Source organism: Papaver somniferum, chromosome 5 (assembly GCF_003573695.1).
Source record: "Papaver somniferum cultivar HN1 chromosome 5, ASM357369v1, whole genome shotgun sequence".
NCBI classification, from domain to species: domain Eukaryota; kingdom Viridiplantae; phylum Streptophyta; class Magnoliopsida; order Ranunculales; family Papaveraceae; genus Papaver; species Papaver somniferum.
This window is the reverse complement of record NC_039362.1, coordinates 40,129,814-40,142,902: the sequence shown is the minus strand read 5'-3', so window position 1 is coordinate 40,142,902 and position 13,089 is coordinate 40,129,814. Positions and strand designations below refer to the sequence as shown.

At 37.4% G+C, this 13,089-nt stretch overlaps 1 protein-coding gene across 1 annotated transcript; it reads right to left on the bottom strand.

The window, feature by feature from the left end:
- Positions 1-10,082: 10,082 nt before the first annotated feature.
- Positions 10,083-11,306, bottom strand: LOC113278971. The gene has a single exon (XM_026527688.1). The coding sequence runs from the start codon at positions 11,304-11,306 to the stop codon at positions 10,083-10,085; it is 1,224 nt and encodes a 407-aa protein (XP_026383473.1).
- Positions 11,307-13,089: the final 1,783 nt, after the last annotated feature.

Here is a 13,089-nt window from a genome sequence, read left to right as displayed (position 1 = left end):
TGATGAAGTTGGATGGCTGGTCCCTTTCTTTTTGATGTTCAGGAACAACACGAGCTTCTTCGTCCATGTAGGCTTGCGCTGCTGAAGTACCTGCTCCGGGTGCGTCGAATGCGTTCTTTGTTGCTTCCAGGGGCTGGCGTGGCTCTCGTGGAAATCGATTAGTTAATGTCTTAAAAAAAGTGAGTACCTCTTTCTGAGTTGCGGCCATGTCCGTTTGTGTCCTAGTGAGAACTTATTGTCTCTCCATCAAATCCACCATGGTAATAGGGGGTTGTCCTCCCCTGGCTCCTCCAGCCCCTCGTCCTGACGGAGGAGTGGCAGTTGCTATGGTGACGGTTGGAGGCGTTACACTCGAAGATATGCCGGGGTTTGCAACTGCTCTGGCTCTGGTGATATGAGGTGTCACGCCCAAAGGAATATCTCCTGCTCCGCTGGTGCTGATGGTAGAGGACGTAATTCCACGAGATACATTGATCGTATTGACAGGCTTCACGGTAACACCACTAATCAGGATATCAACGACGAGAGTGTTGTCGCTGGTTCCGTCGGAATTGATTGCTGATTCAGACCTAAGATCCTCCATTTCTGAAATTGGTAAAATTGAATTGGATTTTGAAGAAATTGACTTCACAACCGAGAGATTAATCTCATCACACTGTGGTCGCCAGTTGTTTATGGGTGAAAACTATTTCTGCTGTTTTTGGTAGTTTGGATGTGTGTGGATGAGAAATGAATCTAAACCCTAAACAAATGCACTGTACGAGAGTGATTTTTGTTTCGAGAGATCAATCTATACAATTCTGGCCTAAACCAAGAAATGTCCGTTCCAGACTTGCTTCAGTCACAAAGTGAAGGAGATGGGGTTGATCTTAGGGAGGAAAGAGAAGAAGGTGTTGAGAAGGTGTAGGATGTTTATGACTTGTATCAGAAAGATGAACTGGCTTGCAAAATGTAAGCTATCAGTTCTGGTGTTTTCTGGATACGAATGACAACACTTGGTTTTCTGCGCTTGTTTCTCTTCGTGTTGTTTGGAAATAGGTGATGGACCTATTTATACAAGTCATTGAGCGCAACCTCTCATCTCGTAGGAAGTGGAGGAGGTGAAGTGATGGAGTAGTGGGGTCGTGTAGGAGTGGTGATTGTCACACGGTCACATCTTTGCCCACTTCCCTCATCACTGCTAACCGTCCCCCTTTTGCTGACACGTTCTTGTAATGGCGCACTGCACGTTGTAAACCGCCAGACCAATACCCCAGTAAGTATCCCCCAGTTTGTGATATGTTTGATGTCTCGAATGAGTGGATCGTTGGACCCATTGTAGGAAATAGCATGTGATGCTAAAATAACTAAGGATTTGATATTTATGAATATCGTGTATGCTCAATGCATGTAATGCATCACAGAAAATCAGCATGTATGAAGCATCGATGTTTTAAAGCCTGACTAAATAAGTCACGGACCAAGCGTCTTAAAATAGCACCACGTCCAACCATCTTCGAGTGATCGTTTGGAGGTTGCATGGGCGAGCTATCTCCTGGACAATCACTCCCTGTGGAAGAGTGGCGGATGGCGATCATCAGGATGCCTTACTGGTCGTCTAGCTTTCAACCTAGGCTTTCCGACCAAGCTAGCGAAGTTGGACGGACGAGATGGTTTAAGACCCTCATCTGCGACCTTTGATGGATTTTTAGGGTTTTAGGAGGTGCGCAAGAATCACTCATATACTTGACCGAATCCGAGCTTGGGCGCAAGTTTTGGTGGGGCCGACCAGGCATACGTGTAGACGTCCTGTCGGTGTATATGCCCATACCTCTTTGTTTCATGGAGGTGCGATCTAGGCCAATCAATTTGACCGGCAAAGGTGAGTGGTCGAGATCGATTTGCGCCAGAAATCCATTGCCGCAAAGGATTCGGAAGCCGCTCAACATGCCACTTTTGGGCGCACGTTTCGACGTCGTCGAGTCCTAGTCTTCCTAGGCCGACAAGCTCTACGCAAAGGTGGGCCCACAATGATCATGTTGACATGCTTGGGACCTTTTAAGTCTATATATACACCCTCCATCCAAGCTTGCGAAGATGGATGGTCGTGATCGAACTGCGACAGTTATGCAGCGCCGCAAACCCTAATTAGGGTTTTGAAAACAGCACGTACACACGATTTTGGTCAAACGGTTTGGCAAGTTATGCTCCTCTTTTGGAGGAACCGATCGTGTGGGGCCCACGTTGGGCCGACGGTGAACGTGTGTGCACTTATCTAATGGTCTTAGACGCAATCTAAGCCATCCAAACATGCTGACGAAGTTGGATGGTTGTGATTGTTTTAAGACGCTAGTGGAATTTCCGCGACCCTTTAAGCATCACGCCAGCCTCTCTTCGAGCAAACATTTCTTGATCTATGGCTAGGCTGTGAGAAAATCGATCAAGTAAGGATTGTGGGCCCGCCAACTTACGTGTTGACGCTTCCTTGCTCATTCGTGGGATGATCTAATCCGTCCAAACATGCTGGTGAAGTTGGACGGTGGTGATGAATTTGAGACTGCCTTAGACAGTCTTGCTCGACCAAGCCTTTCCCAAAGAAACGCGACTATCCCTCTTTGGGGCCGGTGTTTGACAGGCGTTAGGGGTACAACATGGTGTTCGACCGACTAGGGCATTGGCGGTCCCGCCGGTGAACATTACGGTGATTGCCTGCTCCTGTTAGGGTTCGTCTATGCTAGTTAAATTATGTGACCAACTTGCGTGGTCGTGGTCGTTTCTGAGACTGACATGGACAGTCCAGATTTCCCTTGGGGAATTAAACATGCTCGATCGAGCTAATATAAGCGCACCGACACAGAGTTCTCTTGGTTAGAGAATAGTATGGCATGTACGGGTATTTCGTGCATACCTCACTATTGACACTTGGAGATTCGTGTTACTCTGTTGAGAGTAAACACTCAGTCATCATGCCGCACCGATAATGAGGGTTCTGCTGAGAACAACACAGGGAATACTAGGCTTATCATGCATTAATTAATAACGCTGTAAATTCACTGAATATTTGGGATTGTTGCTACATGCACCATTCTGGGAATTTTGTATATTTATTGAATTGCAACAAATAAATAAAGCGAGAGGTTTTCTGCGCTCATCGCTTATCAAATGGCTTTATCCTTTCCAGGATGTCAGCACACGGCTTTATCCTTTGTAGGATGTCAGCACATCAAATTTGGTTTTACAATTTTAACCCTGAACTAAAATTCACCATCAAAAACCATTTTTGGTGGTAAAAAAAATGAAAATTGTTGACAAGTTACTCTTGATCTAAATTTTTTTGAGAAACTTAACTAACATTTTAAATGTTTTTTTGCAGTATTGGTTTTTGGAGCATAGCAACTACCTCCCGAAGCGAGTAGGATTTGAACATTAGACTCTGAGATTGATGCATGTGTGCAAAACCAATCCTTTGAAGGTCCATCTTTTGATTTGCATTTTGAATCTCCGGCGGCACCAGTCCCAGCTTCTCAAAGAATTGAACAACCAGAAGCAGATAAAGACGACGAGAGTGAGGAACAAGAAGTTAAAGAAAAAGAAAAATCTGTTGTTGGTTCTATTATCAGAGGAGTGAAGAATAATCCAAGGCCGAGAAAGAGCAAACCATTGGACGATGGATTCACTGGAACATGTTTACACCAAAAGAAGAACAAGAAAGAGCAGGACAGTGAGGTTATTGATTTAGAGCCGATAGAGTACATCGATCCAACACCCCCGCAACAAAAACCACTCAAGGATGCAGAAAGTCTTGAGCTTTGGGAATCGTGCAGTGAATAGGAACAAGCAATTCTATAAGGATGCCACAGAAAGGTAATATCCGAAAAAACTTTACTTCTCAGTTAATACATTTTATGTCTATCTCAAATACAAGACTAGACTTGAATTGAAAGATCAAAATACTTAGAGTAGATACTTAAGAGTACTTGAATTGAAAATATGAAAGTACCTGGTGATTAATCAAAAAATTTAGAAGCAACTTATGCAAGTTTGTTCCATATAAGAAAGCAACTTTTTGAAGTTGCCTCAAGTATTTGCTTTAGAATGTTTTGCTGTGTTGTTTATGATTGTTGGGCTATGCAGGGAAATGGCTTATTCTGGAAAGGATAATAAGTTTCACATGGATGAGCTGTACATCCAAAATCTGCTGGATAAAAATAATATCGATAGTAATATCATTGATTATTACATCACTATTTTAGAGGACAAGATGGAAAAGGGTCCTGATAATGGATACGACAAGCATGTCATCTTAAATACAAATACTTTGGTAAGTAACTTTCTTACTTTTCATTTGATAACATTACCTTCTGATCTATCATAGGTTTTCACAAAAAAACTTGTTGCTATTCTCATTACTTTGTCACTACACATGTTGTTTATGACCACCTGAAAATAGAAAAAATACTAGTTCGATTATGTTAAGATAATACAATTTTGTATAAGATGATGACATAATACTATGATGAATAGAAATCTGAATGAAAAACTTTTACATTGATGTGGGGTCTTGTACAATATGCATTAGACAAGGGAGATGAGTTTGCAATAGAGTCAAGCGCAGTTGCAGATTATGTACAAATGTGCATGTACAAAGACAAACAGCCGTACCATTGGGTTTTGTTGGTGCTACATGAAGGCATGTGGAAGGTATGTAACTTAATGAAGCAAAATCCAGCCCAATCAAGACAAATTCATTCCCTGACAAGGCCATTAAGTAAAGTTCTTAATGAAATGGGACAAAAAGACAAAGATGGTGCGCCTATATCTCCAAATTTGAAAATTCCTGCAGTGCTTCAACAACAACAATACCCTGACTGCGCAATTTTTCTTTGTCAGTATATGAAAACGTTGGTGAAATTCGAGAACATCGACATGCTAAAAAGGAGGAAGAACAAATGCTTATGTTTAAAAGTTCAACAAGAAAATAGTGAAGATAGCCTTCCGCATCTTGAATGCAACTGATGAATGGAAGCATCAGAAAGGAACAAATTTCGGACCGATGATAATATACTCTCAATAGAACTAATTGAAAGGGAAACATTTGTTAGTATTATCTAATATTATCTAATTGAACTGCAATTGAACTACATTCGTTAGTATTATCTAGTACACTTATTAGTATTATTCTGATTGAACTACAGATTACTATTGATTGTAAACATTATGTTGGTATTATCTAATTAAAGTTTGAATGGTTTGATTATTTCCCTTATTAGTGTTATTCTTAATATTGTCTAGTTAAAGTTTGAATGATTTGATTATTTCCCTTTATTATATTCAATATTGCAATATTTCTATATGGTTGCAGGTATGCGTAGGTAAAAAGGGGAGATGGATAAAAAATACAGACAGACCCTTGCTCAAGTTGTGTACTTAAATGAAAGCAACTTTCACAAGTTATCTCCATCTATGGAAGCAACTTGCTCAAGTTGTTTAACTTGAATTGTTCCAAAAATGAAAGCAACTTGCTCAAGTTGTCTTCATCTATGGAAGCAACTTGCTTCAAGTTTGTTCCACAAATGGAAGCAACTATTAAAAGTTCTCACCAAAAAAATCATGCAGAAACTGAAATGGAAGCAACTAGCAAAAAGATGTCTCCATAAAAACGACATTCAATATAAACATATTGACAAGCTATATTGCTTGTATTCACTAACATAATGTAATCAGGTTGAACTACTACATTTTTGGATCACAAAATGTAACCTACAACATGTCCTAAGATTCAATATGTGATTCAACATGTCCTGTAGCTTAAAATATGGTCATGACACAAATCACTCGGGGCTGCGTCCCTCGTGAGAAGTATATTCAGGGCAATCAGTGGAAAAAGATGAAGTCTACACATCAAAAAATACATTATTGTATATGTAATAGGTCCAACAACTACATTGTTGTATCAGAAAAACCAAAACCACCAACAATACACATAAAAAAATAACAATATGACCTAATATTCAGTTTCTGAATGGTTTTGATATTCACTAACAATATAACCTGAAACTACTAATACACTGAAAGATTTTGATAGATAAAAATTCACTTTAATCTAGCTAATACCCTGGTAATAATTTCGAATAATGGTTATCAGTTTCATTGTGTTTCAAAATGATAATCATAAATTGAAAAAACGATTTATTCAAAAGGTACAAATATGTCAAATTCACGGTTAATCACAAACGATATGAACATAACAAACAATTTTTACATTACATTATTCAGAACAAATGTGTTAAAACAAAACAAAGATTAGAGCAAAAAAGTAAATCTTACCTGTTAACGAGATTGAACTTGAATAATGGGAAGAAATCAAATCGTTTGATCTCTGAAAATAATGAATCAAGCTCCGTAATATCTCTGCAATCGATGATTCAATCAAATCCAATAACGAATCAAGCTTCATAACAGTACAAAAACTGAAGTAGATCTTCAGATTCAATGATTCGAATATGTAAAAACTTCTGATTCAGTTGAATTGAAAACGATCTCGAACTCGGTTGAAGAACAATTACTAACTAACTCTGAAACTGCTTCAACTATTTCGATTCAGCTAGATTCAATGGAGAATCCTCTTCTTCGGTGGAGAATAAACCAAATCTACCTCTGAAACTGCTTCAACTTTTTTCGATTCAACTAGATTCAAAACTGCATGTTTAAAAAACAAGAATTAATGAAGAGAAAAACTGGAATTTCTCTGATTTCTGATCTCAGCTCTCTGGAATTTCTCTCTCCAATTTATTTTTCTCTCTCGAGAAACTGCTATCGAGAAAACTGAAACATATATTCCGACATATTAAATAAAGTGGAGGTTAAAATTGGACATCAACATCTTGTTGGATATTAAGCCCGTTGCAAAGTTGCCCCTGAAGGGTGTTCGTGCAAGGCCCTTGAATACTATGGGTATATTTAACATTCCCACATTTTAAAGTAGAACCATTTTTTGGGGACCATGGTTTTTTTGTTGGGGACCATGATCCTATTTTAGGCAAGACATTATAAGTAATCCTAAGTCACCTCTTATCTAAATGTTTCTTAATACCAAACTTACCCTCATTAATTAAATGTGTTAGTTTAATGATTAATTAATTATTAGTTAATGATTAGTATGATTAGTGATTAGTAATGATTAGTTACCATTAAGAAGTTCTATTACAAAAAATTGAAAATTTTCTTTGCAAAAAATTTTAAATTTTTTTGCGATTAAGTTCGGTTACCCAAATTTATGACCAAAAACGAACTTAATGATTAGTGATTAGTATGATTAGTAATGATTAGTTACCAGTAAGAAGTTCGGTTACAAAAAATTGAAATTTTTCCTTGCGATCAAACCGAACTCTATATTTGGTGTAACTATTAAATAGTTCGGTTATAAAATCAAATCGAACTTAAAGTTCGGTTAAGAAACATTTTTGCGATGTAACCGAACTAAAGTTCAGGATTCAGGGTTGGGAAATGTTTTTTGCGATTTCGGAATATATGTTTCAGTTTTTGCGATGTAACCGAACTTTAAGTTCGGTTTGGGAAATGTTTTTTGCAACTAACCGAACTATTAGGGTTCGGTTGGGAAATGCTTTTTGCTCCTAACCGAACTAAGGATCGGTTGGGAAATGTTTTTGCAACTAACCGAACTATTAGGGTTCGGTTGGGAAATGTTTTTTGCTACTAACCGAACTATTAGGGTTCGCTTTGAAATGTTTTTTGCGACATAACCGAACTAAGGTTCGGTTGAGATTTTTTTTTTTTTGCCAAATAGCCAAACTGTTCTTCATGTTCATCATTTCCATTAGGTTCGGTTAGTTCGAAAAAGTTTTTCACATAATTCCTAGCCGAACTTCTCTCTGCAACTTCCGTTTTCAACTCATTTTGATGGTTAATACTCATTTTTCAATCGAACGAGAAACGTCAAACAAAGAGAGAAGAAGAAGAGGATAATTTTTTTTCAAAACTAAATTTTTTTGATTCCCCCTATTTTTGTTTTTGATTTTGATTTTGATTTTGGTTAATAGATTCATTTAGAAGATATATATGATTAGATTTATGTAGTTATTAGGTTAGTTTTAATTTAAATTAAAAGGTAAATGTCTACTTACCTAACTTTAGGACACCCCTTATAAGTATAGGGAGGTTGGCCTAATAAGACCATGGTCCCCCCAAAAAAACCATGGTCCCTAAGAAATGGTTCTTCAAGTATCCCTAGAAGTAGAAACCAACTAGCACCTACTTCGATCTTATGGGCTTCAGTTTAAATCCTGAGAGCAACCACAGTCATCAACCAAAACCAAAAATTTGGACCAGAAATCAACCACATCAGAACAGAGTAAAGATCAAATACCAGACAAAAACCAAAAACCAAATCATATTTGGTCTTTAGTTTGGTTTTGGTGGAGCGTGATTTAAAATTACGTCTGACACCGTGCGTAGGTATAATTTACGTTTGAGGTGTGGCGTAAGTATAAAGTGCGCCTGATGGTGGGGCGAAGATTATATTTACGTTTGAATAAAAAAAAATTAAACAAGTATAAAGTGGGACGAGAGTTTAAAGTGAGCCTGGTTTGGGCGAACATTTAAGTTGCGCTCGACCAAATTTTATTCGTGTACCGTAGCGTCGCACCACGGAGTAAACCAATCTTTTATAATTTTTTTTGGTTTTTGCTCTTTAATTATACTCGCTCCACTGCAGTTGCTCTGACTGCACTAGATCAAAATTAGACTGACACGGTGCATGAAACATAGTTTTGATGGATATTTGGAGCATTCATCCTTACTTCATACTTTGGATCAGCCAATGGCCACTGGCAAAGAGCAGAGATACTTATCCTTAGTTGGTTTAGTGTCAAATCCAAATCAAGTAGCTTAAAGCCAATCACTATACTTTACACCCACATGCTATGCCAAGAGTCTACCAAAGACCTCTTTAGTTCCGAGTCTATAATAGAGCATTAGAATCTGCTTTGTTTTTTCATCATCATCCATCGTATCTTTTCGAGAGCTTCTATGAAATTTCCTACTCCCTAAAATCAAACACAACTCATGTGCTGCCATTACTACATCTCTTCTCTCGCTTTCTAGTTTGTACAATTGTGTACTCTGTGCTTCCTTTCCAGTTTGTACAATTGTGTACCGTGCACCTCCCGTTCTCTACTAATTATGTGTTTGTAGAATCTTAAGATAACTTTATAAACAAGTGTTTTCTTTACATCAAAGTAGCAGTTTCATTCATTTCACCTATACACATATTATCAATGACCAACCAAGGGCCAGCCAGCTGTCGCAACAGCTTTTGTTGCGAGGAGAGGCGAAATGGTGTCTAACAAACACTTTAAGGCTTACAAAATTATAGTATATATATTCCACATGACTGTTTAATCCGTTAAGTCATTACTTATATCCTTGTTTATTAATTGGTTTTCTCTAATAAACTTTTCTTTAATGACTAAACTAATTACTTCTTTGTTTAATGACTTTGCCTGGAAAAGGTAAGCGAGGTTACGTACCGTCACGTATAAATAGTGCTAAGATGTGTATACCTGTCGATTGTTTGTCGTTCAACAGGTGTACAATACATTTCGACATGCGAGTATGAACGGTATCGAAAACACTCGTGTAATTATAATAGGATATATAATGTCGTATATGGGAAATGTAATCCTGGGAAGGGATCTTGGCATTGGTTTAAAGAATCAAATGCAGCTACATATTCAAAAAATACGAGTAAACATGCTGTGTGATTACAGCTCATTTCAGCAAGTTTTGAGACCTAAGTTTACCCAATCAAGACATGGTTTAGCGTGAACTAAACTTTGGTTAGAGGATAAAGATAGTACTAGTTTTCTAGTCAAATTAAGTTTAGGAGTGTGTGAGAAACGAGCAAAACATTCTTTTCTGTTTCCATCCTTGATTTAGGGTTTAGGGTTTTGCATCTTTCCGTTTAGTTTATCTTTTTCTCCACTCATCACACGTATTACCTACTAACTTCAATAATAAGAACCAAAAGCTAACCATTCCTTTTTTTTCCTTTTTTTTTTTTTTTTTAAGAAACACCACCTTCATTAAGAAACAAGAGAGTTACAAATTTCACTAAAGTTTATCTTCCTGAACACACCATCAAGAAAATTTGGAAGAGAAAACCATAAACCCTTAAGATTGTTTTTTCTAGCCCGTCGCGCAAGACGGTCCGCTAAGAGGTTATTTAACTGCTTTATATACATAACATTAAAAAAAACATAACTAGAAATAGAACTCCGACATTGCTCCAAGAGGTCTTGGCTTCTCCAGCCCACATAGATGTTGCAGCCATTCACAAAATGCACCAGTTGGAGACAATCACTAACAAACACTACTTTGGGAAGATTCATCTCTTCTGCCCAAGAGATGGCAAAACTAAGAACAGCAGCTTCAGCTCCCACTGCATCTTGAATCAACCCAAAGTCCGAGCGCACCTTTCTTACATTCCCTGCAGCATCACACCAAATAACACCCATTCCAAAATTAAAATTCTTGAAAGAGCCATCTACAAACATAAAGTTCTCCACTTCAGAATGTGAAATTTTGACATTGTGTACAAGATTCATAACAGTAATCCTTGGAGCAATGTAAGAATTTAACATTGTCTTGATATCAACAATGATCCTGTTCGTATCCAGAGAAGCACACTTGAAAACTACATCACACCGCAACTTCCATATAGACCACATAACAATAGCACCTACACTAGGCCAACCAACTTTAAAAGGAGAAGCACCCAGGCTTGATTCATGCCAATATAAGAAAATATCATCAACCCAATCCAAATCAGTAGATATCAAATGATGAAGGGAAAGACTGAACCAAATACGCAACACTATAGGGCAGTTAACAAAAAGATGCATCACAGTTTCATCATGAGCATTACAGAAAGAGCAGAGAACATTCACATGAGGATTGTAAAGCTTCATAATGGCATTAACTGGGAGCATATGAGCAAACATTTTCCACATAAAAAACTTAACTTTCGGCAGACAATCAATATCCCAGACTTTCCTCCAGAAAGTGGAGTCTTCAGGAGAAGGAATATCATTCATATAAATTCTATAAGCAGATTTGATGGTAAACTTACCATTCCTAGTATGAGCCCACATAAGCGAGTTCGGCTGCAACAAATTCAATCTAATAGACTTAATTCTAATAACCTCATCTGGGGAGAATAAGAGGTTCAGAAGAGGTACATTCCAACAGTTATGATTATAGTCAATAAGCTCAGACACATAAACAAATGAATTACAAGCAGTATTCATGGGAGAGGGAGGAAGAACAATCCCTGGAATCCATGAAGCATTCCAAATGGGAGTAATCACCCCATTATTTATTTTAACCACTGAGTTTAAAAGCTAACCATTCCTACCAAAACTGTTTTGTTTTTATATGAACACCTAAAAAGATCAAGAAAGAAAAACCCCAAAGTGCACAAAGTGATTTATGGTTCTTTGCTTAATCTAGAAGAGCAGTTCCTATGGAATGAACAAACTCCAAGTTTGTTCATTTTGCTCCCATTATAGAATGAACAAATATGAAAAATGGATGTTCAAATCTATATGTTTGTTGATTTGAACATTGAGTCGGACCACCCAGCGCACACTTTATGATAGGTCGGGCGATCGTGCCACGGACGCGGAGTTGGAAGGAAGATTGCAGGAGTTGGAGGGAAGATCGCTGGAGTTGGAAGAAAGTCCGCTGGAGTTGGAAGTAAGAACGCCCCTCACATATTTTCTCTCTAAAACCTGGTTATTATAATTAGGGTTTATTTTTTATTATTTATTTTATTAGTTAAATAATCTGTGGGACCAAACTCTTATTAGTTTATATAAATAAAATTATTAGTGGGATCCAACTCTTATTAATTTATGTTAATAAAATCACTAGTGGGACCTTAAAATACCAGACTTGTTCATTTTGCCTTGTTTCCCATAGTGGAGAATGCAGTTTGTTCATCCATGTAGCTCAACAAATTTTTATTTTTGTTCATCGCCACAGGAACTGCCCTAATAACACGAGCAAAAATGAGAAAATCATGTGAGTAATACCCAACTAGTATAGTTTAAACATTTTATTTAGTCGCATACGAAATCCGGTTGTTTTAAATTTGATTTTGAACATCATCGACACTTTAAAGAAATTTTTAGGATATTTTGGATACATCTTAAGAAGTTCTACTAGAAGCCGAAAAGCTAAATACTAGTTTTATGAGTACTTCGGCATCTGGTATCATTGATGTTGATTTATTTTGTATACCGAACTTAGTTTTCTTTCTTCGCGTCAAGAGTGTGTGATTGAACTTCATGGTTAAGCTAGCATAGAAATGTCTAATACACATTTGTAGTATTAGCATAAAGGATGAATTATTATGGATGAATCATAGCAACACGTACCATATAGTCACTGTTTTCTACGGTCCAATGCAAAACCATCAACTAAGAAATAATTGTAGGCCAAAAGAGAAAAGAGCACTCAAATAATCTCAATAGTAACACCAACAAATATCGGCTTAAGCTTTTGAAAAGAAGCCTTCGCTCTTCCATAAAGAAAAGAAAGTAGGCGAGCATGTGATGGAAACCCCCACCAATCTCTCTCTCTCTTTCTCTTTTTTCAATCACTATATATAAGTGATGTTCTATGTTCAGTCATTTGAGAATCCTCTGATCTAGCTGGTACATCCAATCTTCTTCTTCTTCTCGTTATCTAGCTACTCCTCTTTAAAATTCTTCTATTTCCCTCCAAATACCAACTTGAAATCATTTGAGCAAACCTCTTTCCTCATACAAACAGTTAAAATGGATACCATTGATATAGAAAAGATTCTAGCCAGGAAAAACTATCAAAAGAATCAGTTTGTTAACAATTTCTACTATTGTTCCTTCATAGCTGTGACTTGTTCTTTACTATGTCTCTTTTCTAGCTCCCTTTGGTTTCCTTCTTTGTGTTCTTCTATGAATGCGTTTCTCTTTGTTTCTCTTCCAAACTTGAAAGCTCTTATCTTAAGCCCCAAATGTTTGTTCATAGTTTGTAACATCATTGTTGCGT

What these genes read in the sequence shown, in the direction of transcription:
- LOC113278971 (XM_026527688.1), bottom strand. Translation starts at nt 11,306, where the DNA reads ATGAATACTGCTTGTAATTCATTTGTTTATGTGTCTGAGCTTATTGAC.